Source organism: Terrapene carolina, unplaced genomic scaffold, assembly GCF_002925995.2.
Source record: "Terrapene carolina triunguis isolate 2854851 unplaced genomic scaffold, T_m_triunguis-2.0 Scaffold66, whole genome shotgun sequence".
Lineage (NCBI taxonomy): Eukaryota > Metazoa > Chordata > Testudines > Emydidae > Terrapene > Terrapene triunguis.
Window position 1 is genome coordinate 97,339,847 of NW_020664417.1, and position 25,992 is coordinate 97,365,838.

At 44.0% G+C, this 25,992-nt stretch overlaps 1 protein-coding gene across 1 annotated transcript in view; it reads right to left on the reverse strand.

Annotated features, from left to right (window-relative positions):
• The window catches only part of SLC4A11 (solute carrier family 4 member 11), a 170,534-nt gene that overhangs the window by 10,741 nt on the left and 133,801 nt on the right, over positions 1-25,992 (reverse strand). Inside the window, exons 14-18 of the mRNA XM_026648175.2 lie at positions 19,709-19,961; positions 17,257-17,363; positions 15,863-16,031; positions 9,718-9,891; positions 3,968-4,163 (exon numbers count right to left, since the gene is read on the reverse strand). Of these exons, the coding sequence (XP_026503960.1) occupies positions 3,968-4,163; positions 9,718-9,891; positions 15,863-16,031; positions 17,257-17,363; positions 19,709-19,961 (899 nt within the window). The remainder of the gene's footprint in view (positions 1-3,967; positions 4,164-9,717; positions 9,892-15,862; positions 16,032-17,256; positions 17,364-19,708; positions 19,962-25,992) is intronic.

Below are 25,992 nucleotides of genomic sequence, written 5' to 3' on the forward strand. Positions count from 1 at the left end.
TGGAAGCCCCGAGGACAGTGCCCAATAGCTCCTGAGCATGGACACCACTGAAACCACAGTCCTACCTGCCAAGTCTGCTGCATCCAGTCAGCCTACAGCAAAGTTCTTGCTACAGATTTCCCCTTATTAACTAACGAGGAGAATTCCTGCTTAGGGTCCTCTGGCAGCATGTCCCTAAACTTTAACATGCAGTCCCAAACATTAAAATCATAATGTCCCAAAAGAGCTTGTTAGTTGGCAATCCCGTCTTGCAACCCCCAGTAGAATAAACTTTTCTGCCAAATCGATGATCCCTAGCAGGGTAGTAGCGCCTTGATGGATAGTGGCAAGAGCAGCTCTGAGGCTGGGAAGCACAGGCGCCAATTTCCGATTCAGAGGAGGACGAGGCTCCCTCTGCTGGCCAAGGACAGGCTGCTCCTGATGGTGCTGAAGACGGGCGGCGAGTCAGAGAAGAGCATCGCACTGCCAACACTGCATGCTTCCCCTTCACTGATACCATCAGGCATGATGTCGGAGGCAGTGGAGTTTGTAGTGGTACTGAGCACTGCACTGACAATACTGGTGTCTACTGGTACCGATTGCATGGTCTCCTGCACTGCCGGGGAAACCGGTACCAATAGGTTCCGCAGACCTCTCACTGCCACAGACGCCACCAGAGTGGTAAGTTCAAAGATGGTCTCGGAATGATGCAGTACTGCAGACATAGAAGGTGCTCCATCAGGCCCTGAACTAGATGGTACCTATGGAGTCAGTGGTGCTGGTTTCTGTGGTATCAGAGGAGTGCTTGGGTTTCAGCTGCACTCTGTGTTTATCCCAAGCCTAGAGCATTTTGGTGCCAGTAACCTTCCTTAACGGTGATCTGCTGAGAGGTCGTATGCCTCTTCTTAGGCATGGGGAGAGTGAGCAGTGCTGGGTCTTGGGCAACATAGAAGACTCCTAACCAATGATGAAGCAGTCACTGCTGAGTCCAAACAGCTGGGCTCTGCCAGAGGTCTCAGGGCTGCTGGCATGCGCATAATCTTTAGCCTGGCTTCTCTGTCTTCCCTTGTCCTAGACTTAAAGTCTTTGCAGATTTGGCAGCAACCTCAAACATGAGCTTCCCCTAAAGAATTCAAGCAGCTTGAGTGTGGGTTGCTCGGGTACATTGGCCTAGTGCAGGAAATGCAGGGTACCTTTTGGTACCAAGAAATGGAAACCCCAAACTGGGAACTGAAAAAGAAACAAATCCTATCTACACTATGAATGAAGTACCACTCAATTAGAAAACTATTTACAATGAGCACACAGAGCACGTGCAAAGGCAAGCCAAGAACTTCCAATGACAATCCCGGGCAGTAAGAAAGTTCTGAGGGGTTTCTTGGACCGCTGGACACAGTGGCGCACGGCAGCAGAGTGCACTTGAGCTACCCCATGGGTACCACTGAAGGAAAAATTTCCAACAACTGTGAGCTGGGCACGTGCTCACCAAGAGTGGAACACGCATGTGCAATCTCTTGAAGGACAACCATAATTTGGCCCTTATTACAATACCATAATGTATAAGGTGGAGATTCACATTACTACTTGTTGCTGTCTAACCTAGTGACTGGCTTTGCTTCTGTCCTGTTAACATCAGCAGAAGAACTAAATGGAATTTCTGCTCCACTTTGAAATTTGTTTCCATCCCGGATCGGAAAACCAAAATTTCCTGCCTAATAAAAATTCCAAAAAATTTCTGTTCAGGACCATCAAAATGTTTCCCATAAGGTAAAAACGTTTAATCACAACTTCATCATTTTGATTTATTTTGTGTCAATGTTTAGCTGATATTAAAATATAACATATATAAATGTAATATAATATTAAAATCAATATTTTAACATGTCAATATTGTTAAAATGCAATGAGAAAGTTGAAATGAATCATTTCCACTTTTTCCTGATGAAAATTTGGTCAAAGTCAACATGCCCCTGAGAATCAGTGCGAATTCGGCAAAACTGCATTTTCCAATGGAAAACTATTCTACTGAAAAATTGCCAATGGATTGTAATCGGTAGCTTTCCGGAATGACAGTCTACCTTGGAAGTCAACTGCTTATCAGCTGTGAAATGTAATTGGTTTCTAAAAATACTCTATTAGCAGGCGAACTGAAAAGCATTTTCACATGCCACGACCTGAGATAAGGGTTCTTTTTCCTCTCTTGCAATAACTGATAACTTCACTGAACAAGGCAGGGATATCTTCTGTAGCTGGGGAATGTAATTCTGAACTCAGGACATGGTGAGTAAGTGAAGGAGTAACTAATTTTTCACCAGCTAGCTTTAAACTGCATTTGTTTAGTTTAGACTTGCATAAACTGAACATTTCTAGTCACGATTTGAGATTTTAAACCTTTGTTTTATAAAAAGAAAAATGTTTCACTATGCTATTGGCTTTACTCGCTTCTCAAATTCATTGTCATTATACACCTGGTATTTTATGGGATTTATACAGCATACAGATATTATCCCTGTATGTAGACACTGTGGCTGGCTTTTAAAACATACGTTCCAGATATTTTACAGTCAGAGGGTAGAAATATATTAATACATGCCAAATCTATTTAATGGTATTGTTCAAGCATTTATGGCTTGTACTCTGCAAACACTTCAGGGTTTGTCTCCAGCAGGAGTAACAATATAAGGTCCTTTGGAGCCCATTTCTCCTGAGGTGAAAGATTAGCACATTAAAGCTCGGTCACTTCTGTGCAAAACTCACAGAAGGGAAAAGTTGCTTGGGAAGCCCCATGTAACTGACTCTTCAGAGTCCCCCAGGCTGGAATGGGGTATTTTAAAGGCAACAAATGGCAGAGTTTAAGTAATTTATAATACAGATAAAAGAAAACAAAGGCAACAGGAAAAACTGTACCACCCAATGATAAGAACCATGGAACTAATGGGTGAACCATAACTATTCAGTCACGGAGGTGTTTTTGAATGCTGCATGCCCCTCTTTGTTTACTCTGACGGCAAGTTCTTTGGGCAGGGACTTGTCTTACTCCTGTGGTTTGGCATCCTAAGCATGCAGAGCTTGAGGCTCCATGGGGAACCGCACTCCCAGCACCACAGATTTCCAGCATGCAGAGATGTTTATACATCTGCCTGAACTGAATGTGGGTCAAGTCAATATTATTGTTTGTATTACAGTAATACACAGATGCCTCAGTCTGGATGAATGTCCTATCCCGCCAGATGCTACCGAACCCAAAGAGAGATGGACAGTCCTTGTAGCAGCAAAGAGCTTACAATCAGGGTGTTCCTCGCTTTTACGAGCACTAGTTTCACTCTTTTTTAATAGAAAAAAATAAAGTTACTGGCTAACCGTTGCCCTGAGGAATTTTCACTGGGAGCCGCATGCTCATGGCTGAGAGCCGGGTTCGACTCACTGTCTAACGTACACCAAGAGGTATTATAATTCTGAACGTTTGGGGGGTAAATTAAGTGCAAAGGGACTCAAACATGCCATCCCCATCGTTGTGAGAAGGGGTGAGTTCAAGGTCCAAAGAGCTTGTGCCTTGTTTGCCAACCTGCAAGGAAGTGAAAACCACACGACAAAGATCAACACAAAATGAGGGTGTGATGCAAAGGCAGGCAACAAAAGCGCCTTCATGTATCAAGCAAAGGAGAGGAACATAAGGTTTTTGAAGCACCCTTCCTGTCAGGGTTAATGGCGAGCCGGTCAGGAATCCTGTGGTGGCCTATTGCCCTGTAATTATTATGGTGGCCGCACGCACAAGACAGCTTATATAGGGCGTGTGGTGTGTGGGGAGGATGGCTTGGGGAAGGAGGAGGCTAAAACACACATAATCATGGACTATTTAATGGCAATGTTTTGAAGCTATAGTAATCAACTCATTATATGAGTTTCCTCAGGAAACAGAGTGTAAGGCGCTATTTCTTGTTCCATATCCTGTGCAGTAAATTTCCAGTTCCAGGACGACTCTCTATACCTGTTCTTTCAGCAAGAGGGCCACCCTCTCGAAGAGCTGATTCCCATCAATGGAGGTCAGGGCGATGTACAGGAAGAGGCCATAGAGGACTGGCTTCGGGATCCACTGCAGTGGGAAGGGCAGGAGGAAGAGCGAGAGACCCACCAAGAAGTTGGCCACCAGTGTAGTCAGTCGTGTCTCCTTCACGCTCACTATCCTGTAGGTGGGAGAAGACACACAGTGACATGGAAGCAAAGACTGAGAAGGATAATGATGGGTCAACCCCCATGCTTACTGTTGGGGCTCACTCACACTGGGAGCCTGCTATGGGACAGGTGTCATTCCAGTTCAACAATCATCAAGTATCTCCAGCCAAATGCTAATATTTTCAGAAGACAGAAATCCTCTTGGACTCCGTCCAGGCATTTAGCCCACCACTCAAACAGAGCAGCTGGATAAGTGCCAGGACCAAGTTTGCTTATTTAATTTTCTGTCTCTACTCTTGTTTTCTCCCAAGCTCCGAGGATCCTATCTGAGCTTAAACTAAACTATTTAGTTATCTGCAGTTTGCTAAACAGAATCACTTTAAAACATGCTAGAGCCCCCTTTCTGCACGTTAAACCTTCCCAGCACTACCTGATTTCAGACTGCACTGATGTGTGCATGTATGTTATTACACATATACATGCCCCCCTCTCCAAAAAGAAGTCAGGGAGCTGCTTCTGTGGAAACTCACTAGTGATCCACTTGAAAACACATTCTCCTGACTAAGTCGTCAGCATTTTTGATAAACACAAGAATCCCCTTGTTTATACACCAGGGAAAATGTTCAGAGAATTATGTAGGGAATTAGGAACTTAATCCTGTGGTGGCGTATGGGAGTTGCTCTGCAAATTTCCCATTAACCATGCTAAAAACATAATTACTTAATGCAAATTTCCAGAATTTGACAGATTTTTAGACTGACAGACCTGTCACTGGAAAAATATTGACAGGAAGTAAGAAAAGACAAAGTAACTTTAAAACACACTGTACAACACAGTCTAGAAACATTCCTGAATGTGAAACAGAGTGCCCCATGCAGTAAGCCAAAAAATAAGATAAGAAAAAAGGACATTGCTACCCTAAATGTGAGCAATCTCTGCCATTGTCCCACGTGCCTACCAAAAACAGCGAAAAGGGGAAAACTCCTCTCCCAGGATTATCCAAAAAAAAAAAAATGGACAGTTTACCTGTATTTTTGTTTCCTTATAAGGAAATCTAACCACCAATCCAGAGGTTAACTGCTGGCAAAGGCCTGCCTATATCAACACAGAGACAACTGGACTGAAGATTGTTTCGGTGCCTGTGAGTGGGGGAGCCCACACTAGCGGTAAACGGCCATGCCTCATGGTTAGTGGGAGGGAAGGGAACCCGGGTTCTCCCACTCCACCAAGTTCCGACCAAGGGGCTCACTTGGGTAGCGTACGAAAAGCGTCAGGTACTCTCTGCATGGTCTCTTCCAACAACTCTGTCCCTCTTCTGGATACGTTGTGACTTGCGTGTGGTTATCCCTTCTCACCTGGTCTATGGGCATCTACAGGCTGAGAAGTCCCGGCTTTGTGCGGCTGCCCTCCTCCTGGGGACCCCCCTTTATTGCAATGAGCGCAGCTCCTGACCCTCTGCCTGCCACCCACTTGTGCTGAAGTGATGACTCCCTTTCAAATCCCTCCTCCAGCTAGAGCATACCCAGCAGGCCTGCCAGGGTGGGGCTACCTGGGCCCAGAATTGTTCCTGTGCCCGCCTCTCCCCATTGTGGGATTTATACACCCCATCACTGCCATCCTGTGGTGACATTATCTGGATGTAGAACCTTGTATTCCAGATGAACTGCAACCAAGCTTCTGGTAACAAAGCATTTTAAAGTCACAGGAATGGAGATCCAATAGAACACATTTTTCTGTTTTGTATACACTCACACACACACACACTCACATTTCTGGGGCTATGCAATTCCTTCTGGCCTATAGGAGATTTCCTGCCCTGTGGGGTGGATCCTTTCCACACTGAATTCTTGTAAAAGATATATTATATAGACACTCCCTTACTGTAGGAGAGACTGCATTTCAAACCACCTATTTTATATAATAAATGCAAGAATGCAGCATTTAAGGTTGTGGTGAGATCCAGACTTAAATTCCCAAAAGTGAAGGCTTCTCGGGTAACGTAACCTTCCATGCCAATAAATATAAACTGTAACCTGTTACTCTTTAACAAGGGGAAAAAAATAGAAAATATTATACTTGAATAACATGGCAGAATTAAGATAGATCAGTTAGTTACAAGATCTAAAGAATAAAGCCCATCTATTAAAAGGGGGGAATGCAAAGTCTTTTGAAGGCCATGTTTAAGCTCCATGGATGAGTGATACAACAGATCCAGGATCAAACCTAAAAATGACAGAAGGGTCATCAAAAGGAATTACCCTCAGTCTCCCAACTGCATTTGCACAGCAGAAATTGGAATCTGCTAACAATGGTCAAGACCCTCCTGCAAAACCTAGAACCACTGGCCAGATCTTCATGCAAAAATCCAGACTCCAAAGGGACAAGTTCTTCCCATTTTGCTATTTACAGACGATTACCCCAAATTCTGTAAGGACCTTTGGAAGAATTGGGATGGCCAGCAGTCAGTGAGGTGGATGGAATTCATTCCCCACTGGTGTGCATCCAGGCCTGGCTTGTTGCGGAACAAAGATCCTTGAGATGATGGACTCAGGCAAGCTGGAAGCATAACTGATTCTTTGATGGCTTGTGTCCAGCATCAGTAACCATTCAGGAGCTTCTAGGACCAGTAACATTCTATTCTAGCCTCTCAGATGACCCTCTGTTAAATAGTGAAACACGAGGGATGGAATACATTAGTTAATTTGGCCTGTCCAGGAAAATACTGAATGTGCCTATTAAAAGTGCCCCAGGCTCTCTTCAGCAGACAGTATACAGTGGGAATTTATGTTTGATGCAAACGGGTCAATTACTGGGCAGCCTCATGGTTCACAAATTTATCGGAATTGTTATTTTGAGCATTCACAAAGCGTACTAGGTGCCTCGTAAGCCAAGTAAAAGAGAGCTTGCAACCTGACCTGGACATGACAGAGCCAGAGAGGGCATTCCAAAGGAGACCAGGTCAGAGAGGGAGATAGGGCCTGTGTGAATTAGAAAAGCGAGGGTAAGAGGTTTGAACTTTATGTGCAGATCTGGATTAGATGATTATTTTCAGAGCCAAGAGATATAATTCTACCCATCAAAACAACTTGAAAGTCTAAGCAGGGTAAATATAGGCTCCTGGTCCCCTCTCCTGATGGTTTAGGAACAACAGCGCTGATGGGGTTTGCTGGCGATATTAGTGCTGTTAGGTACATGGGAAATGGTCTTGATGTGAGAAGTGCTGTGAATCTGCTTCCAGCTCTAGGACACTATTTATAGGCAGCGCTCGTAGCACCGCTTATAGCAAAGTTTTCCTGACCAGTTGTCAGTTGCTTGCAACCTTGCCAGATTTCACCCATTTGGGCTGACATTTCCCATGCCGGGCGTCTTCCCTCACTTGCTGGAAGATTCTCTGCTCCTTAAAGTCTTTAAACCATGATTTGAGGACTTCAATAGCTCAGACACAGGTTTGATACAGGAGTGGGTGGGTGAGATTCTGTGGCCTGCGTTGTGCAGGAGGTCAGACTAGATGATCATAATGGTCCCTTCTGACCTTAAAGTCTATGATTCTATGAAGTTGAATTATTCTGAAAAGTTTCTGGAAGAAACGTTCAACTGTTTCCACAAACAAGATTAGGGAAAATATGTTGTACCCATGTCAAAAAAAAAATTCTTACAATTGTTTGGTTGAGAAGCTCTAGCACTTCCATGCTTTGTAGCAAGGGCTTGAAATCTGGCCAGGCGAGGGGGGACAAGAGGGAATGTGCCCATTGCTGGCAAAATCTAACCAAATTTGTCCATTTTATATAAAAAGCTCTTCAAAAATCAGTTCACACAGGCTCTGCAGAGACTTTTTAGAGTCTGGCGGCTAAGACTATAGCCCTAGAAGGCTTGTCATCAGCTGAGGAAATACAGGGAACTGGGGGAGACTCCAGAATATAATCCTAGCTCCTCTTCAAAGAATCCTTAAACCAAGGCTAGATCACTGGGCTCCTCGCTATATGCGGCGTAGCACCTTGAATTAATTTAGCTACACGATCAGACTCCAAGGTTGGCCTGGATTAAACTCTGATGAAGATTTCTCCACAGACAAGAAAGAGGAAATTTTTTGCCCACTTCAGGGGAGGTTCTTGATTCTTGTGTTTACTTGTATCCATCGTGTTCTGAGTCTGTAGCTTGGTTTCTTTCAGAGAGCAAGAGGTGGGAGCTTTCCGTGCCCAGAGGCGAACGACCCTTTTTTGATTTTCTACTTAAGCTTTGCTTCAGCTTCCCTCTCACAACAAGGCAGTTGAGGAGGAGGAAGACAACAATACATAGAGCCTCTTGTTTATAGTTTACAGCAGGGGTCGGCAACCTTTCAGAAGTGGTATGCCGAGTCTTCATTTATTCACTCTAATTTAAGGTTTCGCGTGCCAATTTTAACGTTTTTAGAAGGTCTTTTTCTACAAGCCTATAATATATAACTAAACTATTGTTGTATGTAAAGTAAATAAGGTTTTTAAAATGTTTAAGATGCTTCATTTAAAATTAAATTAAAATGCAGAGCCCCCCGGACCGGTGGCCAGGACCCGGGCAGTGTGGGTGCCACTGAAAATCAGCTTGCGTGCCGCCTTCGGCACGCGTGCCATAGGTTGCCTACCCCTGGTTTACAGCTTTGTGAGGAACAAGAGATCTGGAATCTCCACGGGAGCTGTAGAAGGCAGAAAATACTCCCATTCCCCAGCATCCAGTTCAAAGTTGTCATTTATATATCTAAGCACCTCAGGGCAGAATGAACACGAAGGAGAAGATTCTTAGTGTAGCTTATGGTCGTGTGCACCTACTTGCCTCAGTCCTGTCAATGTTTTCCCAAGACCTAATGGCAGAGGGGTGGCCCCAGGAAAGCTATCTGTGTAACAGAAATCTCTCAGCTTCCTGAGGTACAATGGAAGATGTTGCAGTGAGCTTTGAAACAGATCCACACTGATACTGTTTTCTACCCTTTGCACTATTGACCTCGCAGGTTTCAGACACGGGGGAGTCGCACTGGATATTTTTCTAATGAGACAAGCAGGCAGCGTCTGGCCAAACTACTGTCTCACTGCTCAGCAGGGCTTCCGCAGAGAGCTTAGAAATACTAAGATCTCTGAGGAGACAGAGTTCAACAAAAAGTTTTTTTTCTCGTGGATTCCCAGATGAACCAAAAAGAGTAGGAAAAAAAAGTACTGAGATATGGAAGACCTGGCTTCCCAGCGGCATACCTTGAGGCTAGCACCGAAAGAAAGTGCCCTGTCAGAGCAGTGCAACTGCCAGCTACTCCAAAGATGCAGAATAGTAGTGGTGTTTACAGTCAACCACAAGGTTTGATAGCTGGTCCTGGGACCAATAAGTGACCCCCAAACAATCTTTCTTCATCCCAGCTGCATCTGTGTTGATGTGGGCAGAACATTCCTAGCACCCGCCGTCTGGATTGGTGGAGACTGACAGGAAAAATTGTTCTGAATGATGTGAATTAATCATTTGTAGTGTTTAAAGAACCCCGGAAAACCCCTCAGGATGCCCAGACACACATCTCTTTCCTTCTATGGATTTGTCCCCAAAACTTACGTCTCATAGATGTGCCCGTTTTCAACCCTCTCTTCCACGTAGGCCAGTGCTCGGACGTGCATTGGGGAATGAGGGAATGCAGCATGTATCCATGGCAATCCGAAGACAGACAGTCCCGTGTTAATCAGAGCTACAAGGAGGAGGTCCCAGTGATAAGCTGTTCCTTTCACTAACCTGAAATAAACTCTAGTTAATAAAGTTTTTATGTGCACTCAACCATGTAGTAACAATGCTGCCCTTGCTATGACTGAGCCAGCAGGTTCATTGATGGACACTGATTGTGCATCTCAACGCACAGAATTTTACAGACCTCCTCTTTTAGAGAGGACAGTACATGAATTTGAAAGGTAATGAAAACGTGATTGCTGCCGGGGGAGAGCAATCAGTTTGAAAGAACAACTGAAAAGAGAAACATTTCCCATTATAAGAATGGTCTAGTCCTCAATTTCTTCAGCATTTATTACTGTCATATTAAACAGGATACCTCAACTCATTCAAAATTTATATTACCATCAGATGTACGACTGTTCTCGCTGGAGTACTAGCAACAGCAATAGCAAGGGTTGCCAAAGCATTTTTCATTTTAAACTCCTGTTTTTAGTTGCTCATAAACTTTCATCCATCAAGCTGAAATTTTCCAGGCCTTGTTTTTTGATGCATTTCATGTGTGTGCCTGGTAAGTTAGCTACATGCTTAAACATTTACTAAAGGCCCGTAGGGGGGGGCCCACTCTGAGGAAAGACACCTTTAATCAGCAGCATCCATTGGGGGTTATGTGCCTGCTTCCCCTATAGGCAAGCTTTGAGCAGGCACGTTCCCAGCTCACATCCTGTTCTTCCACATTGCCAAAGCAGCACCTGAACATATGAGGCTTCCTTTATTGTTTTCTTTCCCTATCTGCCCTTTTTGGATTTTCCCGTTAGCTTACACAAAAAAGTATTTCATTGCCTATGCCACTGTGGGCTTTTTTCCCAAAGCCTAGATCCATCTGGCTACTTACTCTATCCTTGTTTCAGTCCCAACCTGGGATGTTGCCCTTGATAAGTTTTTAAAGTATTCAGTTGACAGCAAGCGGACCACGGCCTGGGACCTGATTCAAGATATGTACAGCACGTACTCAATTTGAATAATGGGCAACATCAGCTAAGTTATGCTGAAACTCAATGTACAGAACCACAGATGTAAGGGACAGTGAAAATTTATTAAGCCGTCTGTACATTGCCCAGTCGACCCATCATTTTTCTCTTCACCGATCACAGAATCATAGAAAAGCAGGGCTGGAAGGAACCTTGAGAGGTCATCTAGTCCACCCCCGCATAGCCAACATCTTCATTAATGATCTGGATGATGGGATGGATTGCACCCTCAGCAAGTTCACGGATGACACTAAGCTGGGGGGAGAGGTGGATACCCTGGAGAGTAGGGATAGGTTCCAGAGTGACCTAGACAAATTGGAGGATTGGGCCAAAAGAAATCTGATGAGGTTCAACAAGGACAAGTGCAGAGTCCTGCACTTAGGCCGGAAGAATCCCATGCACTGCTACAGGCTGGGGACCGACTGACTAAGTGGCAGTTCTGCAGAAAAGGACCTGGGGATTACAGTGGATGAGAAGCTGGATATGAGTCAGCAGTGTGCCCTTGTTGCCAAGAAGGCTAACGGCATATTGGGCTGCATTAGCAGGAGCATTGCCAGCAGATGGAGGGAAGTGATTATTCCCCTCTATTCGGCAGTGGTGAGGCCACATCTGGAGTATTGTGTCCAGTTTTGGGCCCCTCACTACAGAAAGGATGGTGAGAAATTGGAGAGAGTCCAGCAGAGGGCAATGAAAATGATTAGGGGGTTGGGACACATGACTTATGAGGAGAGGCTGAGGGAACTGGGCTTATTTAGTCTGCAGAAGAGAAGAGTGAGGGGAGATTTGATAGTAGCCTTCAACTACCTGAAGGGGGGTTCCAAAGAGGATGGAGCTCGGCTGTTCTCAGTGGTGGCAGATGACAGAACAAGGAGTAATGGTCTCAAGTTGCAGTGGGGGAGGTCAGGGTTGGATAATAGGAAACACTATTTCACTAGGAGGGTGGTGAAGCACTGGAATGGGTTACCTAGGGAGGTGGTGGAATCTCCATCCTTAGAGGTTTTTAAGGCCCGGCTTGACAAAGCCCTGGCTGGGATGATTTAGTTGGGGTTGATCCTGCTTTGAGCAGGAGGTTGGACTAGATGATCTCCTGAGGTCTCCTCCAACTCTAATCTTCTATGATTCTATGCTGAGGCAGGACCAGCTAGATCTAGATTTGAATTGGTAATGCTTTACCCAATCCAGTTTTGAAGAATCTTGTAACTGAGCAATTCAATCTACTTTCAGTTGAGCAGCATCTTTTGCCTTTCTGTACCACAACAGAAAGGCTCCATTCCATTTGAAAAAGACATTGATGTGGGAGTTAGCAGTTTGGCTCTGATATCTAAGGAAGAACCCAGTTACATACCCTTTAACTAGAACCCTGCTCAATACCAAAAGTCACCACATCACATGTGCTTCTAATGTCACATAGGCAGTAAATGACTCAAGAAATTCAATCAAGAAAATGGCAAAATGACCCATTTACAACTTACATTTATGCCAATCACTATTTAATTAAGGAGCTGCATCAATGAGGATAGAGGAGAATTTTCCAGCGGCACAGAGAAGAAATCCCAGAACAGGCATAACCCAATTGTTTTGAGCCTGTCCATCTCTCTCTGCTTTCCTGTGCTAATGGTCCTTTATCAAATAAAGTGTGAGAAACAGAAAAAACACTAAAAAAAAAAATTGTTATGCAAGAAAAAAAAAAAAAACACCCTCCCATGTGTTACATTAGCAAAAAAAAAAATCCACTGAGAAAATGGTAGTTCCCGGGGGGGCGGGGGAGGAAAAATCCTATAAATTCACCCTTGATGCCACAGCTGATTGTAGTTGGTAGAAACATCAAAGGGAATATTTGAAGACTGTAGCTTCTTGTTTCCAAGCCTGTGCATAAATCAGAGCTTTTAGATAAAAGTGATACTAGATTACACATACTGTCCTACTTTAAGCCTGACCTCCTTTGCTTCCATATTCTGAATTATATAGCGGCAAGCCAGCATAGTTCCAAATGCTCCTTTTTCAGTTTCAAAATTCTTTTAAATTAGCATAGCTGCAATACATGATGCGGTAGCTCTTTTTGGTTGATCCGCTCTTAGTTTAAAGAGAAATATTCACCGCATTCCAAACATCAAGAAACCACAAGGCTGACCACATATCAGAATGGGAGGCGCACCCATTGACTTCAGAATAAATGAGATCATAAATGAAAAATCCATAAAATAAGAACAGCAAAGCAGCAGGGTGAGGTAACCAATCTTCAGAAGCTTTGCTCACCGCTCCAACGCAATGCTGGTTCTTTGTCTTTGTCAAAAGTCATATAAGAGACTGCTTCTGAAGATTCTTCCCAAAAACTGAAATGCTTCCTGACGATTCATTTTCTTAACAGAGGCTTAAAATAACCACCTTTGTTCCAATAAACCCAATTTGAGAGGGTCTGACTATCTGGTCTCTCTAGCCTAGTGGTTCTCAAAAACTTATTTGATTGCGCCCCTCTTGTTCATATCTGTAAGTAGTTTTCGCTCCCCCTCCCCTGACCACACAAGTACATATACCGATTAAAATCAATCAATCAACATTAAACTCTCACTAAATATTAAAAACAGTAAGGCATCATTGATTCAAACAGAGCCATTTAAGTATATAGTGTATCGCTTTCCGACCACTCAGCTCAGAAGGCTGCGCTGCCACCACCAGCAGCAGCAGAGAAGTAAGGGTAGCAATACCTTATCGTTTCTTCTGCGCTGCTGCTGGCGGCGGCGCTGCCTTCAGAGTGGGTGCCCAGCCAGAAGCCACTGCTCTTTGCTCTGCCTTCTCACACCGTCCCAGAATACATTCCATGCCCCCAGTTTGAGAACCTCTGCTTTAGACATTGGTGGTTTTGGAAGCTCCCAGGTAGGTTGAGTACTTGTTGGCCCAACAAACAAAATGGGTGGTAGCCACTCATCGTGCACCATGTAATCCCCAAATATAAATTTCTAGGAATAATGCCAGAGCACACTTGGCACTATGGGTATGTTTACACTGCAGTTGGAAGGTGGAAATGCAGCACATGCAGAAATACCTGAGCTAGCTTTGATCTATTTCTAGAGCAAAGCTAGTTCAAGTAACAATGGTAATATAGCCAAGAAGGCTAACGGCATTTTGGGCTGTGTAAGTAGGAGCATTGCCAGCAGATTGAGGGATGTGATCATTCCCCTCTATTCGGCATTGGAGAGGCCTCATCTGGAGTACTGGGTCAGTTTTGGGCCCCACACTACAAGAAGGATGTGGAAAAATTGGAAAGAGTATAGCGGAGGGCAACAAAAATGATTAGGGGGCTGGAGCACATGACTTATGAGGAGAGGCTGAGGGAACTGGGTTTGTTTAGTCTGCAGAAGAGAAGAGTGAGGGGGGATTTGATAGCTGCTTTCAACTACCTGAAAGGAGGTTCCAAAGAGGATGGATCTAGACTGTTCTCAGTGGTGGCAGATGACAGAACAAGGAGCAATGGTCTCAAGTTGCAGTGGGGGAGGTTTAGGTTGGATATTAGGAAAAACTGTTTCACTAGGAGGGTGGCGAAGCACTGGAATGGGTTACCTAGGGAGGTGGTGGAATCTCCTTCCTTAGAGGTTTTTAAGGCCCGGCTTGACAAAGCCCTGCCTGGGATGGTTTAGTTGGTGTTGGTCCTGCTTTGAGCAGGGGGTTGGACTAGATGACCTCCTGAGGTCCTTTCCACCCCTAATCTTCTATGATTCAAAGTAGCGCAGGCTGGCAGCTGCTCAAGCCCATACCCAGGGTCCTGGGCGGGCAGGGCTAGTCTGTGCTGCTGTAGCTTCACTGCTATTATTATTCGAGCTAACTTTGATCAAAACTAGCGCGAGTACAACTTCGTATGCTGCAATCACATGTCCTGATTGCATGAAATCTGGTCTCCGGCCACCCAGCTCTGAAGGCAGAATGGACAGCGGCAGCTGCTTGCTGGGTGCCCAGCTTTGAAGGCAGCACCGCTGCCGGCAGCAGCGAAAAAGTAAGGGTGGCAATGCCATAACCCCTAATTGGCTTGAGACTTCCTTTTGAGGTAGGGCCCCCAGCTTGAGAAATGCTGCAGAGAAATCACACAGATTTTGTGGGTCGCTCACAGCATAAAACAACAAATTTCATGGATGTGTTACACGTGCAAAATTTGCTATTTATGCCGTGACCAACCTGCAAAAAAAGGGTGTGATTTCTCCACGATTTAAGCAGACCCCTACCTATGAAATCACTCCCAAAAGAACACATCGTTAGAGGCAGTAATTCTGGGACTGGCCTCAAATACCATTCCAGGTATGAAGAATTTGGAGTCTTCCACATGTAAATATATAAGGGGTACACAAACAGAGCTAGCAAGGTTGTGTAATTCAGTCCCAGTCCATCTTTACTCAGAACACTGGAATATAGTACTGAAGTGAAATTATCTCAGGGCTTCTCTACATGAACAATTAGACTGCTGCAAGCAGGAGTGTGAATCTCCGGGGCACTCTCCATATGTACCCTGCTGACATGCGTTAACAGTTCATTACTGCTCTTTGAGCTAGTCCCATTTCAAAGGTTTCAGAGTAGAAGCTGTGTTACTCCTGTTCTTTTTGTGGATACAGACTACTTGTGGTACCTTCGAGACTTACACATTTATTTGAGCATCTCAATTGATTGGCCTCTTACAGTTGGTATGGCTACTTCCACCTTTTCATGTCCTCTGTATGTATAAATATCTTCTTGCTGTATGTTCCAGTCTATGCATCCGATGAAGTGGGGTGTAGCCCACGAAAGCTTATGCTCAAATAAATTTGTTAGTCTCTAAGGTGCCACAAGTACTCCTGTTCTGTTTCCCATTTCAAAGAGGACTAGGTCAAAGAAGGCTATTCAACTGTTAACAAGCATTAGCAGGGTGCACAAGGATAGTTCGAGGCTAGGGCTGGGTAGATTCACTGCCCCGGTCTCATTGTTCACATAGAGGAGCCCTAAGAAGAACTGCCCTGGTTTGGAAAGAAAGGGATTAACCATTTTACCTGTTCTCTGGAGCATTTGTGAGTGATGCCACTATATTCTGCTCTATGAAGAAAAGCATCGACAGAAGGAACCCCAGGCCCATGGCACTCATTACAGAGCCAATGGAGAGAGATTGGATTGGGGCCAGCACGAATAAGCTCTCAGATGGGTTGTAGTTAAATTTGGACACTGTAAACACACAGGGGAAAAAAAAGTGTTAAAGAGGCATCCTACCTGCACGAAGCCAACTTATGTTCTAGCCCAACCACAAGTTATTGGCTTTGATACAGGTTCCACTGTCTCTCTGGCCTGCATTATGCAGAAGGTCAGGCAAGAGGATCATAATGGCCCCTTCTTGTGCTGAAGTCTATAAATCTACTGTTTTTAAAAAATATATATTTATCACTCTAGCCCTGACTGATCATGGCTAGTCACGCTGCAATTTTTATTTTATAAGGAGATGAAAATTTTAATTGAGGACAATGCAAAAAACAAACAAACAAAAAAAACACCCCACTCTTATCACAGACATAGGATTTTACAGCATGTTTCTGGATCTGAAATAATTACAAATAATTTGCCATCTTCATCGTACAGTCTTACTTCATAGTTAATTTGCTAGTATAGGCATTTTAAAATACTCTCAACACCAAATGAGCTGCACAATGGGTTTTAACATAATACGGGGCTGGCTTCAGCTGGTGGCAAGAAATCCATCGTCACTAAGGGAAAGATCACACGCTACAATTCACCACTTCTCAATCCAGTTGGATGGAGTGAGAGTCACACCAAAAGTGCCACTTCTTATTTACTTCCATACACTTCCTCACATCGTCCACTCACGTCATCACAGGTCAATGCAATTCCTGTCCCTATTCTCTCTTCCTGATATGGAAAAGCTGATCCATCTGTCCAATGAATGGTGTATCATTGTTAGACTTCCTTGTGTATCTTAGAATCACCCAGATGCTTTGGACCATTACACTTTTCATTAGGAAAATATAAAGAGGAGACTAAAAGAACAGGCCGAGATCATCAACACCACATCTGCACAGCTGGCAACAACCCTTCCTGCCTACTAATTGCCCTGCCCTTTTGTTCTTTATGAGAATAATAGGATCAACTCTTTCTAACAACAGATGCACATTTTAATGACATTCAAATGAAATGACAAACTTAAATAATGCACTGAGAAAAACTATATGCAACTGTTTGATTCAGTGTTTGCATAAATTAACTTTTATTGACGAATTGGAGGCATAGTTATGCATGTGTAGGCATGTATTTGAGACAATATACTGAGAACTTTTGTATTTTTATGTTAATGTTCTTTGCAATAAACTTGTTTTCTTTTTTCATTCCATCTTAAGCGCCTTTCTCCTGCTAATTTGGAAGAGTAAACAAGCGGACTTACTTTCTATTTCCTTGAAGAAGTAGGAGCCTACGATGGAGAAGGTTAGAACGGATATGGGTAAGGCACAGTCGGACAGGATTTCGCGGACCCTTGCATGCAAATAGGGGCTGCAATTATAAAAAAAAAAAACCAACAACTTTCCATTAGCATCCACCATACTCAGTTTTCCCGCTATGACGGTAATGGAGTAATCATTCAAACCACAGGCTCTATACCGAATGCTACTTCAGCCCAGTGCTGCTATTGTTAATTCTTCACTCCCAATATTATTTTTAAAAGTCCTTAACGACGTAATGTACCTACCCGTTTTTTGAAAGCTAAAATAGTCGAATCTCCGTTTATGGGAAATGTAGGCTCTGAAGTTTGATGAAAATCACAGTGAAACCCAAAAGGGAACAAAATTTAAGATTCAGGCTTTGAAAAACACGCACAGTCCTCAAGAGCTGACAGCTAGCTGTTATTTCCAGTCCCCCCCCCCCCCGCAAAGCGGCTTGTGTCTGCAATTTCCAGCTCCAGTACTTTTCCATTCTTTAACCATTCAAGTAGGAGATTTGTCAAAGACTCCAAAAGGAGTTAAGGCACCCAATTCCCATGGACTCTCAGAGAGAGTTGGATGCCCAGCTCACTGCCTTTTGGAGGAAAGTGAGATGAAGTACCTTTCCAGGAAATTATCATTTACAATATGGGAGTATATTTCTAAACAGTTACCCCTTTTCCAGATCATTTAGAAAACAGTGACGTGGCAAAATTTGCCGATCATACACAATTGCTCAAGATAGTTAAGTCCAGAGTAGACTGTGAGGCGTTACAAAGGGATCTCACAAAGCTGGGTGACTGGGCAACAAAATGGCAGCAGAAAGTCAATGCTGATAAAGGCAAAGTAATGCACATTGGAAAATAATCCCTACAAAATGATGGGCTCTAAATTAGCTGTTACCACTCAAGAAAGATCTTGGAGTCACTGTGGAGAGTTCTCTGAAAACATCCACTCAATGTGCAGTGGCAGCCAAAAAGCTAACAGAATGTTAGGAGACATTAGGAAAGGGATAGATAATAAGTCAGAAAATATTATAATATAAATCCATGGTACATCCACACCTTGAATACTGTGTAGTTTTGGTCACCCCATCTCCAATAAGATATATTAGAATTGGAAAAGGTACAGAGAAGAGCAACAAAAATCATTAGGGGGATGGATCAGCTTCTGTACGAGGAAAGATTAAAAAGACTGGGACTTTTAAGCTTGGAAAAATGACGACTGAGGGCAATATTATACTGGTCTATAAAATCATGAGTGGTGTGGAGAAAGTGAATAGGGAAGTGTTATTTACCCCTTCCAATAACACAAGAACCAGGGGTCACCCAATAAAGTTAATAGGCAGGAGGTTTAAAACAAACAAAAGGAAGTAGTGCTTCACACAAGACACAGTCAGCCTGTGGAACTTGTTGCCAGAGGATGTTGTGAAGGCCAAAATACAATGGGTTTTAAAAAAATCAATTAGATACGTTCATGGAGAATAGGTCTGTCAATGACTATTAGCAAAGATGGTCAGGGATGCAACCCCGTGCTCTGGTTGTCCCTAGCTTGATTGCCAGAAGCTGGGAGTGGACAACAGTGGACAATCACTCAGTGATGACCTGTTCTGTTCACTGCCTCTGCAGCACCTGGCATTGGCCACCAATGGAAGACAGGATACTGGGCTAGATGGACCACTGGTCTGACCCAGAGTGGCCATTCTTATGAGATTAACTGGGTTTTAGCCACGCACCCTCCAAGAGAGTCAAAGGAAGTTTATATGACTGTCACAACACTTTCAAAATCTACTAATGTCTTAAAATGCCCAGCCAGATATGGAAGCATGTCTTCCACTGATTAAACAAGATTTACTTAGCGTTTGCCTAATCGCTGAGTCAAGCAACGGCGTTCGTAGCGGCCAAGTGGAGCTCTCGGAGTCCACCGCTGAATTTGGTTAGCAGGCACTCCTCAACAACTTGTATCGCTGTTTGATCTGCGCCGCAGCTGCCGGCGACTGGGATTTTCCAGATTGCCAGCCAAATTAAGGCCTGTTCTTGTTCCCACTGAAGTCAATGGTAAAACTCCCACTAACTTCACTAGGGGTATGTCTACACTGCAATTAAAAAACCCCGGCTGGCCCAGGCCAGCTAGCTTGGACTCGAGAGCTCAGGCTAAGGGGCTGTTTAATTGCAGTGAAGATGTTCGGGCTCACACTGGAGCCCAGTCTCTAGAACCCTGCAAGGTGGGAGAATCCCAGAGGTTGGGCTGCAGCCTGATGTCTACACCATTATTAAATGGTCCTTTAGCCCGAGCCCTGGAAGTCCAAGTCAGCTGGCCTGGACCAGCCACAGGTGTCTATTTGCAGTGTAGACAGACCCTAGACTCAAGATTGGGATTTGAATCTGTAGAATGAACTCTAAGGCTGAAGTAACTCACCTTTTCTTAAATTGATAAAGTGTATGACCAAGCCAAAGGGTTCCCAGCATCAACATGAGACTAAGGACAGCAGTTTCACGTCCATAATGCACGACCTCATTCATGCCCGTCTGATTCTCCAGCGACATAGACCTGCTCACTGATGAATTCATCAAGAAGGTGGTATTGATGCTGAGGCTTGGAATTACATCAGCACGTGTATTTTCCAAGTAACTGTCTCCTTGGTGCTCATGGTAGTAATATTTCTTAAAAACTGCACAAAACAACAAATAGCCAAATGTTAGGATAGGTCTGTAACAATTCAAAGCAACTTGAGCTTGCAGTATTATTAACTTTCACAGTGTAGTCTGTCTTTATCCGTAGTCACATAGGCGCCAACTCTGTGGGTACTCCGGGGCTGGAGCACCCACGGGGGAAAAAAAATAGTGACCAGCTCCTCTCCCTCCCTCCCTCCCAGTGCCTCCCGCCCAACACAGATCAGCTGTTCAGCAGCATGCAGGAGGGACTGGGGGGAAGGGGAGGAGCGAGGGTGGGGTGCACTTGGGGGAGGAGACGGAATGGGGCAGGAAGAGGCAGAGCGAGGGTGGGGCTTGGGGAAAGTAGTGGAGTGGGGGCAAGGCCTGGGGTGGAGCGAGAGTTGAGCATGCCCCCCCGGGAACACAGGAACTCGGCGTCTGTGCATAGTCTAGTACTCTAATGGCACCATTCACACTACTGAAGGTAAGAGAAACCAGATTATTAGGAGTTTATAATTCAGTTGTGCACGAAACGTAGCTTGTTTTATAAATTTAAGAAAATAGTTAGGCCATTTGTAAGTTACAGTACAGAAATGTAAATCGTCCCACCCCCCACCTCCTCATATTGTTACCTGGTTTTGCTCCATGCACTGAATCATGGCTTTAAATGTAAAGAAGTAATCTGTGGCAATTTCTTGCTCTAGTATACTAAAAATATGCACTTGGCAACAACTGAAAACATCCAAGGTAGAGTATACTCAGGAAAGTTACTATTATGAACATGCAGTAAGTACTTTCCTACACTCACTAGTGCAAAGATGTCCAAGTTCGGTTTTATAGGACAGACAAATTAACTGGGAGATAATACATTTGTAAACATGCTCCAAATCTGAATTTGCAAAATGCATTGAGATATTATGGTTTATCAGGCCTACTATAACTAGCTTAAAAATTTACCTCAATAAATGATAAATGCAAAGATGCCTGCTATAACTATCCAAGTTAAATACCCTATAATACTTCATAAGGTCCATAAAATACATAGTGAGATAATCTACATTAAAGAGACTGCAGCTAAATATTGATAGAACAGAGTAGCTGCTGTAAATATGCTATTCCATTCTATAATTAAAATCAAAATAGTATTAGAGGAATACTTCCGGAAGGTTTGGCACTGGATGGGTCTGACCATACTTGATGGAAGATGCCATGGTCACAGATGATGTGATGAGCAAAAGTCTGGGAAACTCATTAGGAAAAGAGGCAGCCAGGAAAGGGTAGTGGGCGAAGAGGTAGATAAAAGACAGCAACCAGCCAGGAGGAGAGGAGCAATGGAAAAGGAAGTTAATTAAGGGGAGAGATACGTGCCAGCCACTGTGGAGAAAGTCAGCCAGCAAAAGTGGAATGGGATTTAGGAGACCTTGAAGTTGCGTGTCGACCTGGCTGAAATGTTTTCGTCAAAATATTTTTTGGCGCTGAAAGTTTCTTTTTTTTTTTTTTTTTTTTTAAACCATAAACATTTTGGCAGACATTTTTCTCAAAACTTTCCCGGGTTGATGAAAACCCAGAAAATGAAAAACCACATTTTTTTTTCAGTTTTATGTTTCGGTTTTTCCACAAAAACTATAAAGTTTTTATAGAAAAAAAAAATCCTGTGAAATAGAATTGGCATTTTTTTGACCAGCTCTACTTCCATAGGAGCATGGAGCTAACTTTTAATTTCTGCTTGAGAGCCTACCCAAATGTTGTTATGACCCTCTTAACTACACTGCCATTTTAATGACTCCCAGGTTAATACTATTGCTATTACAATAGTGCCTTGGGGCACCAGACAAAGAACAGGACTCCACTGCGCTGGGCACTACTGCACAAACAGGCAGTAAAAAGATTTCCTGAAGAGTTGACAATCTAGGTTATAAAATGCAATAGGTGGATAAATAATAAATAAATTAATGGTGCTATCTCCTAGAACTGGAAGGGACCTTGAAAGGTCATTGAGTCCAGCCCCCTGCCTTCATTAGCAGGACCAAGTACTGATTTTGCCCCAGATCCCTAAGTGGCCCCCTCAAGGATTGAACTCACAAGCCTGGGTTTAGCAGGCCAATGCTCAAACCACTGAGCTATCCCTCCCCTCCAGACAAAGGAGTGGATAAGGGATAATTGTAAAGCAAGCAAATAGTTGTGCAATAACAAAGGTCTCAGTTTGCTACCCGGATGTGTATTTTTAAAATAAGTTTAATTACTCAGGCTACAACTAGCATATTAAAAAAAAAATTAAATAATTTGCATAATTCATGTTCTATCTGTTAAATTTCTCAGATTTGACACTGAACATTTTGCTTTTGTTGCTAGAATGACTTTCACTGTCAGTTTCAGTGAGGTTCTAATGCAATTACACAATTCTGCAATGCAGCAAACACGGCAGGAGAATATTTATTACAATAAGTTTCTCTTGGACTATTATTACTTTTCTAGTGGCTTTAGGTTAATGCATACCTTATTTTTCTGAGGAACAGCATTTTGGGCAAAAATTGTTTTGCTAGTTTTCTTTTAATAATAAAGGCCAACCCTTTGGATTGGATGATTCTAAAATTTTGAACCATCACTGGAGTTTTCCTAAAGTAGAGGTCTGAAATCTGATTGGATAATGTACTATCTAGCCATTATATATCCCGGCAATGCCCAGTACAGCCAGAAGTCAATGCCAGTGATCTCTCATGCACATTGCACGACAACGACTTCAGAAACTCAGCAGGAAAGCTATCACAAAGGTATTAAATAATACCTCGATTATAACAACACTTGGCATTTCAATAGCACATCTCCTCTGAGGATCTCAGAATATTCTATTGCATTAATTACACTTGCAACACCCCTGTAAAGTAGATATTGTTATGCCCATTTTACATATAGGTAAACTGAGGCACAGAGTACTGAAATGACTGGGCAGAAAGTCAGTGCTGGAGTTGTAAACAGAACCCAGAAGTTTTGACCTGCAGTCTACTGCTCTGACCATTAAAGGACACTCCCAATAATAGCAATGGCAATAATTCAGGAGGATTAATAGCCAACTGGGGTTAAAGATTTCTAACAGCCTCAATTATTCCCAACTGACTGTTAACCCGATGGAAGGGAGTTTGGAAGGGGAGCAGGAAGGGGCGAGGGTCCCTTGCCGGTTCTATCTGTTTTCCCTTTATTCCCCTTAAAACTTTAAACTTCTTGCTTAAACAACCCTTTCAGCCGACAGGGGGCTGCAGACGGGAGTTTGACAGAGGGAGGCTTACGATGGTTAGGAAGACCCGCAACACCTGTGCCAGCACTGCTTCTGTCTCCTCCACCTGCGCCTGTAGCCAGACAGAGCGCCTGAGCATGGATGCTTCTACCCAGATCCTGGTGTGGTTTTGCAGAGACTGTAACTTGCAATTTCCACTTACTGATATCCAGGCTGAGGGGACCATCCAATGTGAAAGGTGCCTGCTGGTGGAATCTCTCAGGCAGCAGGTGGGAGAGCTACAGGAGGAGGTGGCTAGGTTGAGAAGCATCCGAATCCACGAGCAATTCCTGGACAGTGTCCATGTGGAGACAGCTGAGGTAGCTGTCCCAGGACACAGGACTGCTGATACACCACTGGTGGAGGAGGAGATGGCTCAGGGTGGACACTGGCAGCTGGTTACTTCTGGCAGCAGGCAGTGCTCCACCCCTGCTCCGAACCCTCCCGCTGTGGTAATAGGTAACCGTTATGCTCTTCTTGATACAGGAAAGAAGGCATTACCCCCTACAGTAAAGGAGGAGAAGCCTCGTACCCCTAAGGCTGGGAGGTCTGCTGCCACCACTGCGAATAGGAAACGTAGGGTAGTGGTGGTCGGAGACTCTCTGCTGAGGGGGACGGAGGCGCCCATCTGTCGCCCTGACATTTCATCTCGGGAGGTATGCTGCCTGCCGGGAGCCCGTATCCGAGACGTTACGGAGGCATTGTCGAGGATTATCCAGCCCTCTGACTACTACCCCATGCTACTCATCCATGTGGGCACAAATGATACTGTGCGGTGTGACACTGAGCGGATCAAGAGTGACTACAGGGCTCTGGGAGTACGGGTGAAGGAGTTTGGAGCGCAGGTGGTATTCTCTTCGATTCTTCCTGTCAAAGGTAGGGGCCCGGGCAGAGACAGATGCATCATGGAGGTGAATGCCTGGCTGCGAAGATGGTGTCGCCAGGAGGGCTTTGGCTTCCTAGACCACGGGATGCTATTTGAGGAAGGACTGCTAGGCAGAGATGGTGTTCACCTTTCGAGGAGGGGAAAGACCCTATTTGGACACAGACTGGCTAACCTAGTGAGGAGGGCTTTAAACTAGGTTCGACGGGGACAGGTGAGCAAAGCCCGCAGGTAAGTGGGGAACATGGAGACCTGGGAGATGGGTCGGAGACGAGAGGGAGTGTGGGCTATATTGGCAGAGAGAAAGGAGGGTCAGGACAAAACCGGGAGGAAAGATCAAACCAGTATCTTAGATGCCTATATACAAATGCGAGAAGTATGGGTAATAAGCAGGAAGAACTGGAAGTGCTAATGAATAAATACAACTATGACATTGTTGGCATCACTGAAACTTGGTGGGATAATACACATGATTGGAATGTTGGTGTGGATGGATACAGCTTGCTCAGGAAGGATAGACAGGGGAAAAAGGGAGGAGGTGTTGCCTTATATATTAAAAATGTACACACTTGGACTGAGGTAGAGATGGACATAGGAGACGGAAGTGTTGAGAGTCTCTGGGTTAGGCTAAAAGGGGTAAAAAACAAGGGTGATGTCATGCTAGGAGTCTACTACAGGCCACCTAACCAGGTGGAAGAGGTGGATGAGGCTTTTTTTAAACAACTAACAAAATCATCCAAAGCCCAAGATTTGGTGGTGATGGGGGACTTCAACTATCCGGATATATGTTGGGAAAATAACACAGCGGCGCACAGACTATCCAACAAATTCTTGGACTGCATTGCAGACAACTTTTTATTTCAGAAGGTTGAAAAAGCTACTAGGGGTGAAGCTGTTCTAGACTTGATTTTAACAAATAGGGAGGAACTCGTTGAGAATTTGAAAGTAGAAGGCAGCTTGGGTGAAAGTGATCATGAAATCATAAAGTTTGCAATTCTAAGGAAGGGTAGAAGGGAGAACAGCAAAATAGAGACAATGGATTTCAGGAAGGCGGATTTTGGTAAGCTCAGAGAGCTGATAGGTAAGGTCCCATGGGAATCAAGACTGAGGGGAAAAACAACTGAGGAGAGCTGGCAGTTTTTCAAAGAGACACTATTAAGGGCCCAAAAGCAAGCTATTCCGCTGGTTAGGAAAGATAGAAAATGTGGCAAAAGACCACCTTGGCTTAACCACGAGATCTTGCATGATCTAAAAAATAAAAAGGAGTCATATAAAAAATGGAAACTAGGACAGATTACAAAGGATGAATATAGGCAAACAACACAGGAATGCAGGGGCAAGATTAGAAAGGCAAAGGCACAAAATGAGCTCAAACTAGCTAAGGGAATAAAGGGGAACAAGAAGACTTTTTATCAATACATTAGAAGCAAGAGGAAGACCAAAGACAGGGTAGGCCCACTGCTTAGTGAAGAGGGAGAAACAGTAACAGGAAACTTGGAAATGGCAGAGATGCTTAATGACTTCTTTGTTTCGGTCTTCACCGAGAAGTCTGAAGGAATGCCTATCCTAGTGAATGCTAATGGGAAGGGGGTAGGTTTAGCAGATAAAATAAAAAAAGAACAAGTTAAAAATCACTTAGAAAAGTTAGATGCCTGCAAGTCACCAGGGCCTGATGAAATGCATCCTAGAATACTCAAGGAGCTAATAGAGGAGGTATCTGAGCCTCTAGCTATTATCTTTGGAAAATCATGGGAGACGGGAGAGATTCCAGAAGACTGGAAAAGGGCAAATATAGTGCCCATCTATAAAAAGGGAAATAAAAACAACCCAGGAAACTACAGACCAGTTAGTTTAACTTCTGTGCCAGGGAAGATAATGGAGCAAGTAATTAAGG